The following is a 20848-nucleotide window of genomic DNA, read 5'->3' as shown; positions in this document are numbered from 1 at the left end:
AATATCCCGCCGAATTCCACCGCCAGCGCCCACCACTTTCCCCTCCCCCCCTCTCCCCGCGCCGCGCACCGCGCACCGCCGGAGCCCATGGATCCGCAGGCGGCGGAGGGGCAGGACGCGGCGGCGGTGCTGGGCGCGGACCCGGCGCCGCTGACGGCGCTGCTGGGGGACCTGGCGTCGCCGGCCAACGAGGCGCGGTCGCGGGCGGAGCGGACGTTCCACGCCCTCCGCGCCTCCCACCCGGACCCGCTCGCGCTGCGCCTCGCCCACCTGCTGCTCTCCCCGGCGCACCCCGCCGCGCCCATGGCCGCCGTGCTGCTCCGCCGCCTCATCTCCCCGGGCTCCCAGGCCTTCGTCTACCCGGCGCTCGCCCCCGCCACGCAGTCCTCGCTCCGGGCGCTCCTCCTCTCCGCGGCCTCCGCGCCCGGCCTCTCCAGGTCCATCTCCAAGAAGCTCTCCGACGCCGTCGCCGAGCTCGCCACCTACCTGCTGCCCTCCGGCTCCTGGCCCGATCTCCTCACCTTCCTCTACAAGTCCGTCGCCTCCTCATCCTCGCCCCCCGCGCTGCAGGAGTCGGCGCTCAACACCCTCGCCAGGCTCGCCTCCCACCTCGCCGCCGGCTTCCCCGACCTCCACGCGCTCCTCCTCGCCGCGCTCTCGCACCCCTCCTCCACCGACGTCCGCGTCGCCGGCCTCAACGCCGCCATCAGCGTCATCCAGTCCCTCCCCTCCACCGACGTCCGCGTCGCCGGCCTCAACGCCGCCATCAGCGTCATCCAGTCCCTCCCCTCCGCCGCCGACCGCGACCGGTTCCAGGACCTCCTCCCCGCCATGATGCGCGCCCTGGCCGAGTCGCTCAACTGCGGCAACGAGGGCTCCGCGCAGGAGGCGCTCGAGATGATGATTGAGCTCGCTGGCCTGGAGCCGCGGTTCCTCCGCCGCCAGCTGCCCGACGTCGTCGCCTCCATGCTGCAGATTGCCGAGGCCCCTGGATTGGAGGATGGCACACGCCACCTTGCTGTCGAGTTCGTTGTCACCCTTGCCGAGGCGAGGGAGCGGGCGCCTGGGATGATGAGGAGGCTGCCCCGGTACGTCGGCAGGCTCTTTGCGGTCGTCATGACCATGCTGCTTGATGTCCAGGATGAGCCGGCATGGTACGCTGCAGTGTCCGAGGAGGAGGACGCCGGGGAAACTGGAAGCTTTGTTTTTGCACAGGAGTGTCTTGACCGGCTTGCAATTGCTGTTGGTGGGAACACCATCTTGCCCGTGGCTGCTGAGTTGCTCCCATCATTTATCGGTGCTGAAGAGTGGAAGAGAAGGCATGCGGCACTCATGACGATATCACAGATTGCAGAAGGCTGTGCTAAGGTGATGACTAAGAATCTTGATCAGGTAGTTGGGATGGTGCTGAATTCCTTCAATGATCCTCATCCTCGGGTGAGGTGGGCAGCAATCAATGCAGTAGGGCAGCTTTCGACGGACTTGGGGCCTGAGTTGCAGAACAAGTTGCACCATGTTGTACTCCCTGCGTTGGCTTCAGCCATGGATGATTCCGAGAACCCACGCGTACAGGCAAGTGATTGCTCACCATTTGCATTCTAAGTCATCTGCATCATTCCCCTTTCAATATTCTTTCTGCTATCCTAATTTCTTAAAGCAGTGTTTATCATCATATCATGTAACCCACATGCTTGCTATATTACCATACATTTCATTTAAATGATAGACATTGTCCCCCTAGTGTGTGGTATTCCAAGTCTACTACTAGGGCACTGTTGACACTTGACAGTTATGTAACTGGTCATGTTTTGATGATGCACACATGATGTTTTGTGGTGTATGACTTCGGATATGCTGATGTGCATAAGTGTACAGGTTGTATATCGTCATCATAGTATTTGTATTGACGATTTTATCATATCTTTTTACTAGTTTGTTGTGTTACACTTTGGAGTTTTAGGCCTATTTTTGGACAACACATGGTGTTTTAGGTCAAAACATAAAGTGGACTCTTAGCCTGTCTGTGAAGCCAAGAGTTGGTATTTGCTAGGGTATTGTTCAAATTATTTGTAGGGTATTGCAGTTTATTGCCAAGATTTTTCTACATACTGGTTGATGGATGTTTGCACTCGTCATGTCTTTGGAGGCAATTCAGACTGGCTGAGTTTATCCGTATCACATGATGCATTCTTAATTCCTGAGATGTTGGCTTGTATTTAGATTCCTTGCTGCTGCTTATAGAAGACATGCATTATGTAGACAATCTTTCAGTTAAAAATTGTTCTGCACCAAAACGATGATGACCTAAGAGTGGTTTGTTGTAATGTTTTAGTTCTGCTCAGTACGTCAACTGTTTTAAAAGTAAATCTAAATGAAATTCAAGAGCATCTCCAAACCACCCATATGCGTAATATCGATATGAATTTGGAAGTGGAAACCAGAGAGATTCAACATTCAAAACATTTTGCTTGGAGAACTTTAGTTAAATAAAACTGTTTAGCACAAAATAGATCTAGAATAGTGCAAGATTCCTGTACACCATAGATAGACTGCCTGCAGAACATCCAAGGGTGCTACTTATACCAATCTTGGAAGGTTGCTGTCTGGATTGTTTTTTTGTTGGTCTTAGGTGTTTATGTTTCTGCAAAATATGCTTCAAGGGGTATATGGCATCTTCCAATGTACCCCGTTTACACTGGAGTTGATGCTAGTTCAGTGACCATATATGTGTACAAGCTATTCAAGACATGGGCATGACAGCATCTGATTGCATCTCACAGAAAAGCTTATACTGTTTATTGTTGTTAGTGTTTGCAACTTGTGCTTTCTTGGATGTGTACTTGAGTGCTTGTCATGAGTGTTTCCTCCATCAAGTGATCAACAAGGCATGTTCTAACCTTTGTTTTCCATTTTATATTCCCGATGAGTTCAGGCACATGCAGCTTCTGCAATTCTGAACTTCAGCGAAAATTGCAGACCTGACATTTTAACTCCATACTTGGACGTGATAGTCGGCAAACTTCTCCTGTTGCTTCAGGTAAATCTTGCTTCCAACCTTAAACTTCTAGAGGCTACGGTATATACATGTGTATATTTGATACATATTTGGAAATTTGTTTGCTTTCCTTATAGTCTGGAAGCCAAATGGTGCAAGAAGGTGCTTTGACCGCTTTAGCGTCAGCTGCAGATTCTTCACAGGTACAAGAGAAAATACCGTTGAAGGTTTTCTGGTCAATACTGTTGCTAATTCATGCCAAACATATTGATTCAGGAACACTTCCAAAAATATTATGATGCAGTCATACCATATCTCAAGGCTATACTCATGAATGCAACTGATAAATCAAGCAGAATGTTGCGTGCCAAATCCATGGAATGCATAAGTTTAGTTGGTATGGCTGTTGGGAAACAGAAATTTAGGGATGACGCTAAGCAGGTAATGATATTTTTGTTGCCCTGGTTCATATATATTTCATGTTGTAAAAACTTTCCATGTCAAGTATCAGGTTAGATTGTAGATATGTTATCTGCAATTTATTCTGCAAAATTCAATATTCACTGGTTGGCCCTTTGAGCATGAATGCATTTTGCTTAGGTTATGGAAGTTTTGATGTCACTGCAAGGATCTCACATGGAGGCTGATGACCCAATAACGAGTTACATGCTGCAAGTACGTTGGAAATCAGAATACAATTAGCAGTTATACGATCACTTGTGTTCACCTTGACTTAATCTAATTGTGATAACTAAAACTTTTGCTTATTCTAAATGCATTTGTAGGCATGGGCAAGACTTTGTAAGTGCCTTGGTCAGGAGTTCCTCCCGTACATGAGTGTTGTTATGCCCCCTCTACTTCAGTCTGCTCAGCTTAAACCAGATGTGAGCATCACTTCTGCAGACGAGGATGGTGAATCTGATGATGATGGGTATGTTTTAGGACTCCCCTCCATGTTTACATTGACATTTTGTCATATCTTGTTTTCTTATAGTGTGTGTAGGTGGGGCTGAGCAGTTCGGTTCTTTTTCTTGTGCAGCATAACCTTTTCAAAGTATTTAGGGACAATTTTTGGTCTGATCCTCTTATATAGGGTAATGTGCTGAAGTGTTAGGTTCCTAGGATCGTCCTTATGTGGCTGCCAACACGCTAATGAGTGGAGGCATTGTCAGTGTCACCCGGCAACAGTGGTGGTGGTTGAGAGCATTAGTGTTTTGTGGGTGAGGACGGGGAAGGCGCCACTGGTGGGCAGTGGAGAGGAAGGGACGGGATGATTGCTCCAGCCATTCAGGTTGCTTGATGCCTTTGCTTTTCTCCCTAGGAGGAAGGGGGTGCTCTACATGAGGTCCAGGTTCGATTGATCTAGGTTTGATCAGATCATGGCTGCAGTCAACCTCGTTTTATATGGGTCTGCCGAGTACACTGGTGCCACAATTTTAGTGTTGGTTCAGCGGGCCAACGGCCTGAACCACCCCCATCCCTATTTACCTGTATTGAATTTTCATCCGCTGGTCACAGTCACATGATAGAAATGGTGAATCTGACCATGCAGGCATGTTTTCAGTAGTTGCCTGCATGATTTGGCATTATGATGTTGGTGATACTTTGGCTTGTTTTTTTGAATTTGTGTGTTAGTCCATACAGGACGAACTAAGAATTAACTTGTATTCTGTTTAGCTCAACCCACCTTTCATTGTAGCAGTGCCGAGACTATTAACAGAGAGTTTTGTGCTTACCACCTATATAGGCTAAAAAATTCCTTACGGTCTGTACTAAATAAATGCAGTGTTGAGACTATTACCCTGGGAGATAAGAGGATTGGCATCAGGACCAGTCTTCTGGAGGAGAAAGCAACAGCATGTAGTATGCTGTGTTGCTATGCTGATGAGCTCAAGGAAGGTTTTTTTCCATGGATTGATCAGGTCATGTTATCATTTTTTCTTCTTTCAAAATTCATCCTCCTCCCTGTCTGTCGCACTGTCTTGTTGTGTGTGCGCACAAGGAATTGCAACTGAATCTGGATTTGTACAGGTTGCAACTACTCTGGTACCTCTCCTCAAATTCTATTTTCATGACGAAGTTAGGAAGGCAGCTGTTTCAGGTTGGGGATCTTCAATTTTTGTTATATTTCTTTCTTGTACTTTGCATGTTCTCATGTTGTATGCATAATGCAATCTTCCCAGCGATGCCTGAGCTTCTGCGTTCAGCAAAGTTGGCAGTAGAAAAAGGCCAAGCTCAAGGCCGGGATAATTCTTATCTTAAGCAACTATCTGATTACATAGTTCCAGCTCTTGTAGAGGCTATGCATAAAGTAAGTGCAGCTTCTAAGATTTTTCTTTATTCTACTTAGTGCTCATTCAGTTAGTTATTGTTCTTTGGTCTAAGCCTGTTACTACAACTCTGTAGGAACCCGAGACACAAATTTGTGCAAGCATACTGGAGTCATTGAACGAGTCAATTCAGGTACTGTATATTGTGTTATAGTACCATGGTTATAGTTTTTTGTGGCATTACACTGAAAAAGTTATGTTCTCTTCAGAAGCCTCAGTATTTTGACTTTGTGCACAGCTTATTTTGTCATAACTTTACTAGACTCCTTGGTCTTACTATGCTTAAGTATATGCTAGTGTTCTACCGTGTGGACCTCGATGGATCAGCATTGGTTTAAACTGTGATGTATTGTGTGGTGTAAGGTGTGTGGTTAGTATTGCCACCTGGGTTTGGGCGATTTTTAAGAACCACCTACTCTGTAGTCTGTGCTGTATAATTTTAGCTATAAAATTAACAGGATTATGTCCCTAGTGCTGTGTTGATTAGCTCTTCTGCCTAAATATTTAGTGAAAATACTCTTTACCATTCAACTTATCCTACCTATTAATAAAGTGTGACAGTCTTCATCTGCTAGTACATGTCATCAACTCACAATCATCTGTGCCTTTTCAGTTGTGTGCTTATTCCTGCACTTGGTTTGGTGTAGATCATTGATAGATAGTAATAATCTGTTTCTTAAGATAAAAATAGTAATAATCTGTAATTCATCACCTTCATTCAGATGTCAGGAACACTTCTCGATGAAGGCCAGGTTAGATATATAGTGGAGGGAATCAAAGAAGTAATAACAGCAAGCTCTAATAGGAGGACAGAACGAACAGAGAGGGCGAACGCTGAAGACTTTGATTCAGAAGAAGACGAGCTACTGAGGGAAGAAAACGAACAGGAGGATGAAATCTTTGATCAAGTAAGCTAACGAAATGCTAGACTGCAACTTTTGGACAAAGCAGCATACCAGTACTTATATTTTTGATACATGTGGTAATATAGACAAGTGGCCAGTATGTGTACTGAAATCGACTTAGATACCTAATTGATCCTTATTCATGTAATTAAGCAATAAAAGTTGCTTGCATGATTGTTTTGTACTTTTCGCTAATGTAAACAGCGGCTAATGATAATGCTAATTGCTAAGCTCCATCACCAGTAATTTAGACAAGCTTACCATTTGTGATTTTGCAGGTTGGAGATTGTTTGGGCACTCTGGTCAAAACTTTCAAGACTTACTTCCTTCCATTCTTTGATGAACTCTCTGTCTACTTGACACCTATGTTGGTACGTGAAATGATTAACCGTGAGATTTTGAGGCTATGTTTCACTAACCTATTCCTTTTGTTCTTTGATGAACTCTGTCTATTCGACACCTATGCTGGTAGTACAATGATTAACCATTGGTTGTGGGGGCTACATTTTATTAGCCTATAAGAGTAGCTCTGAAAACTGATCTTTACATAACAAATGATTCTTTGACTTTGCTGATGCCAAATCTTAAACCATGCTTCGTTACCCCTTTGGTCATTTTCAGATAGTATGTTCATAGAACGAACTGCTTACGTAGTTGAATGTTTCTCATTTGCAATCCTTTCTTTAGATGTTTCCAAAAAGAAGCTTCGATGTGAATGTTATATATGTTCTGTTTTTTGGTGATCCGATGATCCGTGATAACTGCTAAACATCTCATTGCAAACATTATACTCTTGTAACACAATGCATTATTTAGATGGACTTGTAAGTTTATCATGTTTGATTTGATCAATTATTAGGGCAAGGATAAGACATCAGAAGAAAGAAGAGTCACCATTTGCATTTTTGATGATGTTGCAGAACACTGTCGAGAAGCAGCAGTTAGGTAACAGCTTTATGATCCTCCTACTCTTTTCTCCAAGATATTGTTCGTAAAACCCTTTCTCATAAAGCAAAGTTTTTTTGTTATCTGGTTCTCACTTCTCAGGTATTATGACACATATCTTCCTTCCCTGTTAGAAGCCTGCGCAAGTGAAAACCCAGATGTTAGACAGGTCTGAATCTTTCTTCAATCACAAAGTTTAATGTGTGATCATATTGCATATTTTCTCAAGAAGTTTCTTTAGAAGTCCATGGGTTCATTTTTAACCTGTTGTTTCCAGGCTGCAGTTTATGGTATTGGCATCTGTGCTGAGTTTGGTGGTTCTGCATTTAGGCCTCATACTGGGGGTATGTGTTTTACTCATTGTGAATCAGGCTATTTTATTGTTTCAGTTGTTGTTGACGTTGATTTTATTTTTATGCAGAGGCACTGTCCAGATTATACAATGTAATCAAACATCCTAATGCATTGGATTTGGATAATGCGATGGCATATGACAATTCTGTTTCCGCTCTTGGAAAGATATGTCAATTTCATCGTGATAGCATCGATGCATCTCAGGTATCTTGTGAGCCATATGCCTTTGTATTCTTACTCTTGTATTGCACACAACCTAGCATGCATGCTTTGAATATGTGGTGATTAAATGTAGGAAGTATTTACTTTAAACTCCTGCATTTGTGTCCTTGAGAATCCAGAAAGGGCTTGGGAATGGGTATTCATGTTTGACATTAATTTGATAATAAACGTTGTCAAGGTTCAACGTCATTTTCCTTAAGATAAAAATTAGCCGTACTTGTTACTCAAAGCAGATAACATCACCTCAAGGCTCAGAGGTTTACTGTGCAAACATTTAGCTGAAACCTTCCAAGTTATGTGTGAACAGTAAATTGTTTTAACTAACAAGACATGTCTAATTGAAAGATGAAATCAGACTATGCAATCATACCTAATATTGAACTTGTACCCCTTTTGGCCTTACAGTATTCAACCAGTTTTCCAGGCATGTTATACATGGATATTTTCCCTTTTTCTTTGAATTAGTGTGAGAATTCGTAATTCTCAATAGTGAACACATTGCCTACAACACCACTATTTCTGTTGTAAGCTAAAGATCTACTTTGTTGTAATATTGCTCTGTTTGCTGCCACTGAATGGGATTTGAACTAAGATATGCTACCTGTCTCAAAATATAAGACTATTTTAGTGTCAAAAAAGTCTTATATTTTGAGACAGAGGGAGTACATCTGAACCCAACAGGCCAACAATACTAAGATGTCATTATGTAGTTTAAAAAGGAAGAAAGGAAGATAGTAGTTCTTTCATCAATTGCTCATTGGATCTTTAGGAATTCAATGACACTTCACTATGTCCTCTTGCCCCAAGTATCAAATGATTGTGCATTACCTGTCAAATGATGAGTACTTTTGAGACAGAGGGAGTACCTCTTTTACTAAATCAATTCCTTAACCAGTGCTTCTGACATGCAACACCTTTTTTATTTTAACAGGTCATTCCTGCTTGGTTAAGTTGTTTGCCATTGAAAAATGACCTAGTTGAGGCCAAGATTGTCCATGAACAGATGTGTGCAATGCTTGAGAAGTAAGCAATAGCCAAAAATTATTTCCACTGGGATTTTGCAGTTTTGGCAAGTCATGATGTGGAATAGAAATGCCAACCTACATTTAGTTAGTAGCATGATTATGTTTTCTCTCTTACTAACTTTGTTGGCACGACTAACAGGTCCGACAGTGAGCTTTTAGGCCATAATAATCAACATCTTCCAAAGATTGTATCTACTTTTGCAGAGGTATTCATTTTTGTTTATATTATTTCTTGATTCTCAATGTATCTTTTCCATTTTGTTTGATTTGCTGGTAAAGATGTTACTACCTGCATTTTTGGAGCCATAAAGGATTTCTTCTATTTGTATACTATGCACCTTATGTCTTGAGTTCTGAAAATCGATTTGAAATCAGCACTTCGAAACTGCATATCCGTGTTAATCATAATATGCATATAAATACACCTCAGAGTATCGACAAATGCGGTACCAACTAGTGTGTCTGGTTAACCCTGTCAACCTCTAGGTTGAACCCTGAAACTGGGAGTACCTACTGTGGTACATCAAGAATTTTTGGTCACAATGCTGTCTACGGTAGTATGTTTTTTTGCAACCATTTGTTACTCGTCTCAACTGCCAAATCATCTGTTACCCTACATGCAATTACCTTTTCTCTTTTGTTATCTTATTTTAGAATCACCGGTCCTTCTATAGTAGCACTAAATTATTCTTCATTCCTCGAGACTAATTTGTGTCTGTCTGTCTAGTCTATAATTGATGCAGTCAATTTGACAGAAACATTGCAATTTGAAATGTACTTTCAATATAATGTGAGCTCACCATGGAATATATCTATAATACAATCACAGGGCTATATGGCTCACAATATCTTCAGAACGTTCAACACTATCTGTTTAACACCATATATATTTTTGCCAAGTGCAGATCTTGTGTGCCGGCAAGGATCTGGCAACAGAGCAAACTGCTAGCAAGATAGTTAATCTGCTAAGACAGCTCCAAACCACTCTGCCTCCTTCAGTACTTGCCTCGACATGGTCTACTCTTCAGCCGCAGCAACAGCTCGCGTTACAATCTGTATTGACATCATAGCTAACCAGAATGACCTCAGTCGTGTTACACATATGGAATTCAAAGCTTACCTTTTTTTCCCTTTCTTCTTGTGTTCCGTTCACACATTTTTTGTGCTTGGGTTGCTGGGGTTTGTGCAGCATAGCCCTGGGCTTTTGTACCAAGGGCAAGGTTTGCATCAGGTGTGTATATTTTATTGTGGAGTGATGTGTGTGAGGCTGGGATGTCTCCACATCGCCGCCGCAAGTTTGTAAAGTTACATATTTGGCTAGTGATGTTAGTTGGGTCGAAACAGTTGTAAATTAACAACAATTTTGATCGTTGATGGTTGATGTCGCATTCATTCTGTCAACATTTGTTCCATCTTGTTTTGAGGGTTGTCCATTCTGGATGTTACCAGAGTGCTGAAGTGATTTCATGTCGTTTAATTTCTTAACTGAAACAGATGAAACTAGGTCAAAACATGTACTTAAAACCGCTTTGTACTCCGTTTTGGTAATTTTAACTACCAAAACGTCTTATTTAGAAACGGAGGGAGTAGCTCTCATTTGGATACTATAGGATTGTATATATTGTACGAATATAAAACGTATAGAAGATCTGTGTGAATTGAAGAATATCTATCATTGTCTGTTAAAGTTGTGTCTCATCTTGCTAAATTTAACACTGCCAGTGTATGTTTCTGTGACTATATTTAATATTTTTTCTTTCAGATTTAGATGTATACTACTTAATAGTCCCTCTGATATAAGATGTTTTACATCCAATATGTGAGCATATTGTATGTAACAATGTATTATATTATGGGACGGAGGGAGTATATAATTAAGTGTCTTGGTATGATATGGACTCGTGCGCAGAATAATCTGGGTCTAAAACGTGTTTGGTTCTGCTTGTAGAATCTGAAACATAAATTACAATACTATATTGTCAAGTATAGACCATAAATTACAATACTATATTGTCAACTATAGACCATAAATTACAATACTATATTGTCAAGTATAGACCAGTTAGCAATCCGCCATCTTATCTTACCATAGATCAGGGCATGCCAAAAAAACCCCCACAGAAAATAACCCTACTATGCAGAGTATGTGAACTCGAACCAAATTATGTTATACTTTGAATCCTTTTTATGTTATGTGAGGCATGAGAAAACTCAAACCAAAGCATCCTCTAGTGTTAGACAAGGAACACCCAAACTAAAGCATCCTCTAGTGTTATACAAGGAACGGAGGCTTTAGCCTTCCATCATGTTCCCATGCACACTGCTCTTAGACCCTCTTTACTCCCTCTTCCAGTCTCATAATGACATCTCATATCATCTGAATATGTCCACATATATCCTGCTAAATGTTTTAGTAAACAAAAAGGGAGGGGAAGGAGCGTTTAAGAACGACATGAATGTGAGGCGGTGGGAAATACCAAACGGAATTTCCACCTCAACACAAGAGGTGAAGAACCGATAAGTTCAATTTTTCTCGATGTTCTCATTCCCATTGCTCCTAGGCCCTCTCTTTCTTCCTCTTCCTAGATCACTTTTGAGATTTCACATCGAATATGTGCACACATAAATTTGGTTCCTAAGCTAAAGCAACTAAGCAAGCCAAAAATGAAGAGGAACTGAGTGCTTTAGAACAATAGGAATGGGAGGCATCGGGAAATGCCAAACTAAATTATCACATCCAACACTAGACGTGAAAACCGAGCAAGTTAGGCTTTCCTCCGTGTTCCTATTCCCACTACTCTAAGACCCTCTATTCTTCCTCTTCCAGGCTCGCCTCCAAGGTCTCATTTTATCTAAATATGTGGACACATGTCCATGGTTTCTTCATCAGAGCTATTGCGTAAGCCAAAAGGAAGAGGAAGGAGTGCACAAGAACGATAGGAATGGGAGGCATCAAGAAAGGATTCATGCCAAATATTTGCACCTTCAACACTAGAGGTGCAAACAAACATGGAGGCTTTCCTCCATGTCCCCATTCCTATCGCTTTTGAGTTCTCTCTTTCTTCCTCTTCCTGGCTTACTCTTAGTGCCTACAAATCTAATGACAGAAAACTCTTGAAGAACAAGCTTGAATTATTGGACAAAGTGTTTCAACTTTGAGGTATAAATAATGGGTAGTGCACCATATGCAAAACCTTTGAGGTGTACGCAATGAAGACACACGGTGCATGTGGGAAACATTCTACAGTCAACATGCAAGACAATCAATGATAATGTGGCCACATTATCACATGCCCTATCATATTGTCCTCGAATTAAGGGCACATGCCTAAAGATAGAAAAAGATCTCCTTTTCTTACCTTTATTACTCATATCCGAAACTGGCACATAATATGCGTATCGACCTTTCTTCAGAACAATATCTGTAGAGAATTTATAGTGTCAAAATATATAGCAATAAGAAGTTATGATCTAAAATTAATATGAAATTGAACAAATTAAACCCTCTAAGTGAACTTGGAAAAATTGCAAAACGGTGGGCAAAGAACCATTGTGGTGACAATTTTTTTGAACATAAGGTACTTCAGACATAAGTTGTATTATTATATAGATGACATAACATGATTAAACCATGATTAGAGAGATCTCACATCACGAAAACCAAAATGTCCATAGGCCATTTTATCAAGAAAAATATGTATAGTCGTATTGTTCTATAAGTAATTTAGTATCTAAATTATGAAGGTTGTATACAACTATGTACATGAAAGAAAAGAAATATACGAAAACATATCTCCAAGGAAACCATTAGCCACCACACGTATGAGAAAAATACATGAATGTACAATCATTATATATTCAGTCTAAACTCATCACAAAGTTCGGACACGAAGGAAGAACAAGATCCCAAAGAGACCATGGGTATTTATTCCACGCATCGAAGTACTTCGCCGTTCAATCTTGTAGCTCGGCAACCATCCCGCCAATGATTAAATCACCCAGGTTAAGATGCAAACAACCGACATGGTTAAAGAGTGGGAAAATAAGCCTGATCCTGCACGTCTAAAACTATATAGATACATAAAACAACACCATTTTATGATCAAGTGCACAAAATCCATTAGAGTTTACAGTTTTTGAAGCTGCAGATATATCTTGCTTCAGTCATGGTTGTTTCTTGCTAGCCTATGTATCCATCCATTAGTTTGCTATCCTGTGTGAACTCTTTGGGAATTGGTGATGGAAATAATAAGCAATGCACAAATTGTTACATGTCTTGTGCGTCAATTACCAATTGACCCTTTATGTTCTTATACCCATTGCTCTTATGCCCTCTCTTCTTCCTCTTCCTAGCTTGCTTTTGGGATATCACATCGAATTTGTGCACCTATATTTTGTTTTTACGCTAAAGCAACCAAGCAAGCCAAAAAGAAAAGGAAGGAGTTCTTGAGAACAATAGGAATAGGAGGCATCAGGAAATACCAAATAGAATTCTCACCTCCAACACTAGAGGTGAAAACAAAGCATTTAGACTTTTCTCCATGTTCCCAATCCCACTGCTCTCAAGCTCTCTTTTCTTCCTCTTCTTGACTAGCCTTCAAGATCTCAGATTGTCTAAGTATGTGCACACATATTTATGGGTTATACATTAATTTTTTGCTCAAGCGAAAGAGGAGAGGAAGGAGTGCTCAAGAACCATAGAAATGGAAGACATCAGGAAAGCACAAAACTAAATATTTGCACCTCCAACATGAGAAGTGAAAACAAAAAAGTTTAGCTTTCCTCCATGTTTCCATTCCTAGTGCTCTTGTGCTCTTTCTTCCTCTTCCCCACTTACTCTCGGAGCCTACAAAATCTAAAGAAAAAAAGTATCAGACAACAAGCTTGAATTGTTGGACGAAGTGTTACAACTTTGATGTATAAATAGACGTGTTGTGCACTATGTTGAGAACCACATGAGAATCAAGTAATGAAGACAGGCAATGCATCTAATATCACTATAGAGTTAATGATAATGGGGCCCATCGTCACGTATTGTACAAAGCATGTGCATGGAGATCTCTCTTGCAACTTACTTTCTTCACAGTTAATATATCTCTTGCGAAGATGGTTGCGTTAGGAAACATCAACAAACGGAAGTATCACTTGGAGATGTCGCCCTCCAGACAGCAATTTCTTACACGACACCTCCCTCGTATGAATGTTGTTTATCACATTCACAAGAACATCAATGGCATAGCTCACAATTGTGCTCGTCAGGTTCTCAATTCAAGGATAGAACCTCTCTTCACCCATTTTTCTCAAGGCAATTCTTCCTGCCCTTCTAATGTTTTGTCTTCATAACTTTGAAGTGGAGGGATTTGTAATACACGTTGTACTTTGCTTTTGAGGTGAATGAAAATTTGGTGCTCAATGACACCTTCCTTGTGTTAAAAATAAGTGGAAGCTTGGAAGCATTCGTGAATATAGTGACCCAAAGCTCATCCTTCATGCACGCATTTTCCCCGTGTTTTTCAAAAGCAGCTCACCGAGATGCTGAAATTCAAGTACGAGCCCCCTATGAATTGTAAATCAGAAAAAGTAGGTACGGAAGAAAAATAACTTCTTTTTTACAATTAGCATATTTGTTTTAAATTTTAGGGAAGAAAAGATGTGTGATGGTACGGACAAAAAAGAAAAAAAATGGTGCTAAAAAAGCCATTTAAGAGCACTCGTTTTTACCTTTCTTTGCACAGATTGCCACATGACTATTCTCGACGAAAATTTACATGCAGTCAGAACTTGCTCAAATTTATTCAATTTCACATCTTAAAATGAATTCTCGGACGAACTTAAAACGAATTTACAGTTTCACAGTACCTGTGATTTTGTTTCTTCGAGGAACAGTCCAAGAAGGAACAGAGTGCTCCTCCTTCTCTTTCTCGCCGTCGCCGTCGCTCCTGTCGGCCGCGCCGGCCTTGGGCTTGGACGCCACGGCCGCGGCCCTGGCGCGCGGGGCCTGGAAGTCGCGGAGGAAGTCGTTGGTCTGGCCCTCCCCGATCTCCGCGGCGTCCACGCCCGCGACCGCGGCGGGGTCCTCGAGCGCGTCGTGGAGGCGGCGGAGGCGCGCGGCGTCGTCCTCGCCGAAGAGCGTGGCCGGCTGGCGCAGCAGGCGCAGGCGCCGGATCACCTCCTCCCTCGGGAGCGACGACGACTCCCGCGAACCTTCCACGCGGTCGTTGCACGCCTTCGCCACGTTGGCGACGGCGGCTGGAGGCAACGCGGGCATCGAGGAGGAGGAAGACGACGCGGGGGCGGGGCGGGACCGGAGCTCCTCCTCCTCCTTCTTCTTCTGGATGAGGCGCTCCCGCTCGGCGACGTGGAGGCGCTGGATCTCGCGCGCCTCGATCTCGGCGCGGCGGAGCACCTTGCGGCCGCCGAAGTCGGCGTCCAGCTGCCGGCGCTTGCGCTGCAGCTCGCGCTTCAGGACGTCCATGGCAATGGCTCGATCGATCTGGATGGTTCTCCCGGAGGCTGCGGCTGCGATGGATCGGAGCGTGGCGCCGTCGGCTTTCGAGATTTCCGGGAGCGGGGCCTGGAAGGTTCGTGATCTCGCGCTCTGGATCGGTGGTGGTGCCGGAGAAGGAATCGGAGGAGCGAGCGAACCGGCGCGAACCTTCTCGAGCCTTTGAACCTACGACGCGGAAGGCCGACGCAACTCTCGGCCCGCTACAACAAGCCCAGACAGCACAAGGCGCGAGGCCCAGCTAGCAGCAGCCCGGCGAGGCGACGCGAAGCCCAGGGGGCTAGCGACAGAAGTGCTATAGCGAAAATACATAACATGGTTGAAAAAGTTCCATTGGCGCCAATGTGGATGAATAGCAAGATCAAAAAAGAAGACTTAAATTTTGGGTATTAAATCTGGTCGATCGTTCTACTCATATGTGAAGTTTCGTGAAAGAATGACTCACACAGTATTATTTAGGCCGATTTTAATCATTAAATAAAAATAAACTACATTAGGTCCGAAAAATTGAACCATACACGGATAAAAGACATGTCTAATACAACAAAATAATGCATCAGATCTATTTGAACTCGTTGACAGTAGCTACATGTTTTACATTTTGTACTTTTCAACAAGGCTCAAAGGAAAAGGCCACGACAAACTAAGCTTGTACAAACTTAACTAACCTCACACCATATGAGACGTGTGAGCTTTATTGCGTATGATATCGCCTCCATCGTCGAGACAATGCCACCATGAACGCAAAAAACTATTATCAAGAAAAAGTTTAGGATACCATCCAACATTAATACATGGTTTCCCTCTTCCCGTGCCAAAGTGGCCATCAGATAGACGAGAAACCGGCGGGAACACAAACGAAAATACGTTGCTAATGTCTCTCTCATGGCTAGGGGCTCTGTCTCACAATATTCCCTCTAGATACAACTCATCAAAATTTCCCATTTCAACTTAGTTGATATGGAAGTTGCATGCCTCCTCGTAGTTTTTAATTTTTTCAAGCAAATGCCCTCTCGTAGTTGATTGCACACAAAAATGCCCTATAGACACATGGGCTTCCTCTTCTTCCTTCTTCTCTCTCCCTCACTAAGCTTATGATTTTCTACCCCTATGTGCTAATCCCTCGAATAACATCCATTGATTCCTTAAAATTCACTATGAGCCCCATTGCCCCTATCTCGCTCCATAAGTTCGAGCAGACAACTCGAACAGTGCTTGGATGGGACGAAGAAAGAAAAATGGCCAGCGTTAATGCGGAGCGACCGCACTAGAGCGGCATGAATGCGGGGCAACCGCATCGGGCGTGAAAGGGCATGCGCAAGGGAGAGGGTTCATGCAAAGCCCCCTCCCCCAGTTTGCTTCCGGTTTGCGGGAGAAAGAACGTCTGGACTGGCCAGTGGACAAATACATGACTGCAATGGATCCATGGATTTGAAAACACATTCGGACCGCATGGATCGGACGGCTGCGGGCGGTTTGATGGTCCGTGTTCGAGATGCCCTAAGCATCTATGATAGTACCGTGTTTAAAAGAAAACATTTAGATCCAGCCGACCGGCCAAAACTTTGACCCATTGCCGGTTCGTTCTCATCTCCTCCTTCTCCTTCCACCCCCATGTGCTCCCCGTCGTTTCCCCGCTACCACGCGATCCCTCCCTTCTGTTGTTCTATTCCCACTGCTCAGGGCGTCGGCAACGACTACATCTGTTACGAGCGATGGAACCGAGGGTGGCCGAGCTGCAACCGTAAGCTGGCGAGCTACAACCGGCTGGGGCATGCTGCAACCAGCAACCGAGTTGTTACTACCTCGACTGGCAAGTGCGGCGGCAGAGCACACGGATGCTTCGACCGTTGGGGAGGGAGCTGCAAGCGTGTACTGGTTCTGGTGGAACATGTGACCGCGATGAGCTGCGGGGCCATCACGGCAAGTTGGACTGGAAGGGTGGGGGTGCTGCAAGCATGGACCTGGTTTGCCGGGACCGACAAGGCATTTTGCTGGAACCAGTACCAATGCTCTGCCCGAAGTTCGTTGTTGCTGGATGAGCGAATTTTTGCCACAACCATATCCTTTTTTTGCCGACGAGCATTAGCGGCGAGAGTTGATAGCGAGAACGGTGGCGACTGTCGACGGCAAGGGCAAACTGGGGAGGGGTGGACGCGGCAGGAGGGGCAGCCGCCATGAACCCGCAGCGTGTTTTTCTCAGATCTGATGCGCTGGCAGGGTGAGAAGCGATGGGATGGGCGCATCCGACGGCCGGCCGACTTGCGCCTAGTACCGGCCTAAAAAAATACAAAGCGGCACGGAAAGCAGCTCTGCGCCAAGACCTGTGAACCAACCTGTGGTTGGATGGTCAGGTGAACAGTGGCGTCCCAGTCCACCAGGGTTCCCGTCGATGCATGTTCAATGGAAGGAGATGTTCCCGTCGTCTTCGTCAGTCTCAAAATGACACGCCGACTTAATCTTTCGACGGTGCTCATAAAAGTACCGTGTGCGTGCATGTTCTTAAAAGAAAGTGCTCTGCGCCAAGAGCGACCGACCGCCGTCCCGGACACGGATCACGGGGACGCGTCCACCTATTAAAACGTCCACCGCGCGGACGCGAGGAACACGAGCCGCTTCACGGAACCCAACCGAGTGGACCGGAATCGGACGCCAACTCACGCACTGACGCACATGTATGCGTGTGTGCGCACCCAAGTTCCCTGTCATCCACTCCCCACCTGCTCGCCCTCCATCTATTTAAACTCCCCGACCCTCCCCCCACCTTCCCTCGCTCGCTCCTCTCTCGCCCTGCACTTCGGCATCCTGACTCCTCTGCTCCCCTGCTCCACCGCCGATCGCCTCCTGCTCCTCGCGGCTAGCTCTCCGGCCATGGCCTTCCAGTCCCCCGTCGGCTCCCCCTTCGACTGCCTCCTCATAGGTACGTAACTAAACATGTGCAATTCGCTTGAGCCGACGATCAAATTACCGTCATCTGACAAATTCCTCTGCTCTGTGCGTGGACCGAGCAGACCTCGACGACACGCTGTACCCGGGCAACACCGGCATTGGGCCAGCGCTGAGGCGCAACATCGACGAGTTCCTCGTCGCCAGGTTCGGCCTCGCCGCCGACAAGGCCGCCGCGCTCCGCGCCGACCTCTTCCGCTCCCACGGCAGCACCCTCGCCGGCCTCGTCGTACGTTTTGTTTGTTCAAACTCAGACTCGAACGCACACTCCAACTTCGCCTTTTCTTTCTCTTTTCTGGTTTTCTTACGTGTCTGCGTCTTCCGCTCTTTGTCAACTTGCGCAGGCGCTCGGCCACGACGTGCACCCGGACGAGTACCACAGGTCGGTCACCACGCTGCACGCAACACCCACCGTCCCTAACTTGTCAAACTAATCGTTCGTTCAACGCCTCTAAACACGCCGAGACTAATTGCTTTGCAGCTACGTGCACGGGAGGCTGCCCTACGACGTGATCACCACGGACCCGCAGCTCGCGGCGGCGCTCCAGAGCATGCCCCAGCGCAAGATCGTAAGCACATTACTATTTCCCTCTCTCTCTCGAGCATCAACGGATGATCCTCTGACTGAACAAGTAAAATTGATTTGTGTTGGGCGCGTGCGTGCGTGCAGCTGTTCACCAACTCGGACCGCGCGCACATGAAGCGGGCGCTGGAGCGGCTGGGCGTGGACGAGGCCTGCTTCGACGGCGTCGTGTGCTTCGAGACCATGAACCCGCACCTCTTCGGGGAGGAGCTGGAGGGCGAGGACGACGAGGCCGCCGCCGCTGACGTCGACCGCCCCGCCGTCGTCCTGAAACCGTCCGTCCACGCCTTCGTCGCCGCCCTGCGCGTCGCCGGCACAAACCCACGCCGAACGGTAACCATCTACTGATTTCTTAAGAATGTACTGCAATAGAGATCGACGTGCACAGCATCTGCTTATAATAATGTAACATGAACTGAACCCGATGGACGGAAAGTGACACCGGGGGTAACACAAGCCACCAGCTTAAAAAAACCATTAACAGCTAATACAATCAGAGAGCCCTTATCAGCACTTGCTTTCGATGAAAGCAAAGCTTATGTGTTAGTAGTATATTATAGCACTTGTCATCTTGGCGTTCTCCGTTTGTGTTCTTGCCTGATCATCACAAAACTAATACGTGGATCTCTGTCAGCTCTTCCTCGACGACAGCGAGAGGAACATCGCCGCCGGGAAAGCGCTCGGCCTCCGCACGGCCCTGGTAAACTATCCTACATCCAAACATCATCTCAACCGACCTCATTTCATATTTTGTTTGTTCATCAGTCTTGAACAGTTTATTAGACTTGCGTGTGAACGGCCCGTGCTCAAGCTAACCGACGCTGAAAGCTTGGTGGCGCCGAGTCAGTTCTCAGTGTCGTCGCTGTCCGTCGTTGTTGGGCGGGTAATTAGGTCGACCGATGAGATCAGTGAGTCGATCAGGTGGCCGGTGCGCGCTGATTAGATTAGACAGATGGAGAGCTTGCCTTCCAATTAGGCCATCTGGGTTTACATTATTGGGTGGCATTATGAGGAGCGATTAGCCTGATTTCGCACATGCGATGTTCGTGGCTGGCATTGGCATTGCCAACACGAATGTGGTGGAGGAAACGGGACAACAAGATGAAGAAAAGATGTCCCAACCGAATGTACCATCTTCTATTCCGTCAGCAGTCGCTGGCCCGTCGCATCAGTCAGATAGTGTTCCCATTGTCGCCGTTCGACAACGTGTCGGTCCAGCCAGCATTCAGTACAAATGAAATCATAAATCAGCATGTCTGATCGAAAAGTGTCTAATTTGGCGAACAACGTGCAGGTTGGCAAGAGGGCGAGGAGCAAGGAGGCGGACTACGCGCTGGAGACCATCGGCGGCCTCCGGCGAGCCATCCCGGAGATCTGGGGCGGCGCGGCGGCCGACGGCGAGCTCCAGCCCGACCACAACGTGGAGAAGAACAAGAGCATGAGGGCCGACCTGGACGCCGTCATCCAGCCCACCTCCATCCAGGCCTGATCGATCGTCCTCATCTCCAACAGCTCCAATCCAGACGCAACATGTCCATAATGTCTATGTGATCATTCTGATTGATTTCTGATGCATAATTAATTATGTGTGTGTACAGTTCATATGCATGTACAGTAAGTGCCTACTAGTAGCTGATGCAAATCAAAGCAGTTTAATTGTAAAGACAAATAATTCTGATCAGCACCGTGTTGTAAAGCGATGCAAATCAAAGCAGTTTAATTGCAGGACGAGTCATGTGTCACATGTGCTACGTGCGCTATTATGTTAACTAGCTCCTTGATATGATTTATTATCTATCTGCTTGATGTTGCTTGTCGCTTTCGATCAAAGTATTTAACCCCCCCCACAATCCCTTCCGATCCTCTTCTGATCCATACCAAACCGAACAAGGCCTGATGAATAGAATACCTCAACCTCAAGCATAAGAAGAATAGGTATTCGCATAACAGAAGCAACCATACACTTGTGAGCAGATGAAGTGGACAGCAGTTACAAGCACTCACATAGTGGGAATTTTCAATGTCACCGTTTAGGGCC

General features: G+C 45.3%; 2 protein-coding genes across 2 annotated transcripts; both read left to right on the top strand.

Moving 5' to 3' along the window:
* The first annotated feature begins 72 nt into the window (after window positions 1-72).
* On the top strand, window positions 73-10177 carry LOC119286959 (importin-5-like). The gene is made up of 19 exons (XM_037566433.1): window positions 73-1572; window positions 2933-3037; window positions 3133-3198; window positions 3272-3436; window positions 3596-3670; window positions 3781-3926; window positions 4782-4917; window positions 5027-5096; window positions 5179-5306; window positions 5402-5458; window positions 6048-6233; window positions 6509-6601; window positions 7090-7175; window positions 7278-7344; window positions 7453-7519; window positions 7597-7733; window positions 8683-8774; window positions 8916-8982; window positions 9682-10177. Exons 1-19 carry the CDS (start codon window positions 88-90, stop codon window positions 9844-9846), a joined length of 3393 nt encoding a protein of 1130 aa, XP_037422330.1. The 5' UTR covers window positions 73-87; the 3' UTR covers window positions 9847-10177.
* A 7865-nt stretch (window positions 10178-18042) lies between these two features.
* LOC119286958 (suppressor of disruption of TFIIS-like) lies at window positions 18043-20561 on the top strand. Its single transcript, XM_037566432.1, has 7 exons — window positions 18043-18201; window positions 18293-18456; window positions 18572-18609; window positions 18709-18796; window positions 18898-19143; window positions 19445-19510; window positions 20105-20561. Exons 1-7 carry the CDS (start codon window positions 18153-18155, stop codon window positions 20297-20299), a joined length of 846 nt encoding a protein of 281 aa, XP_037422329.1. The 5' UTR covers window positions 18043-18152; the 3' UTR covers window positions 20300-20561.
* Window positions 20562-20848: the final 287 nt, after the last annotated feature.

This window comes from Triticum dicoccoides, chromosome 4A, assembly GCF_002162155.2.
Source record: "Triticum dicoccoides isolate Atlit2015 ecotype Zavitan chromosome 4A, WEW_v2.0, whole genome shotgun sequence".
Taxonomy (NCBI): Eukaryota; Viridiplantae; Streptophyta; class Magnoliopsida; order Poales; family Poaceae; genus Triticum; species Triticum dicoccoides.
Note: the sequence above shows the minus strand (reverse complement) of the source record. Positions and strands in the feature narration are given on the sequence as shown.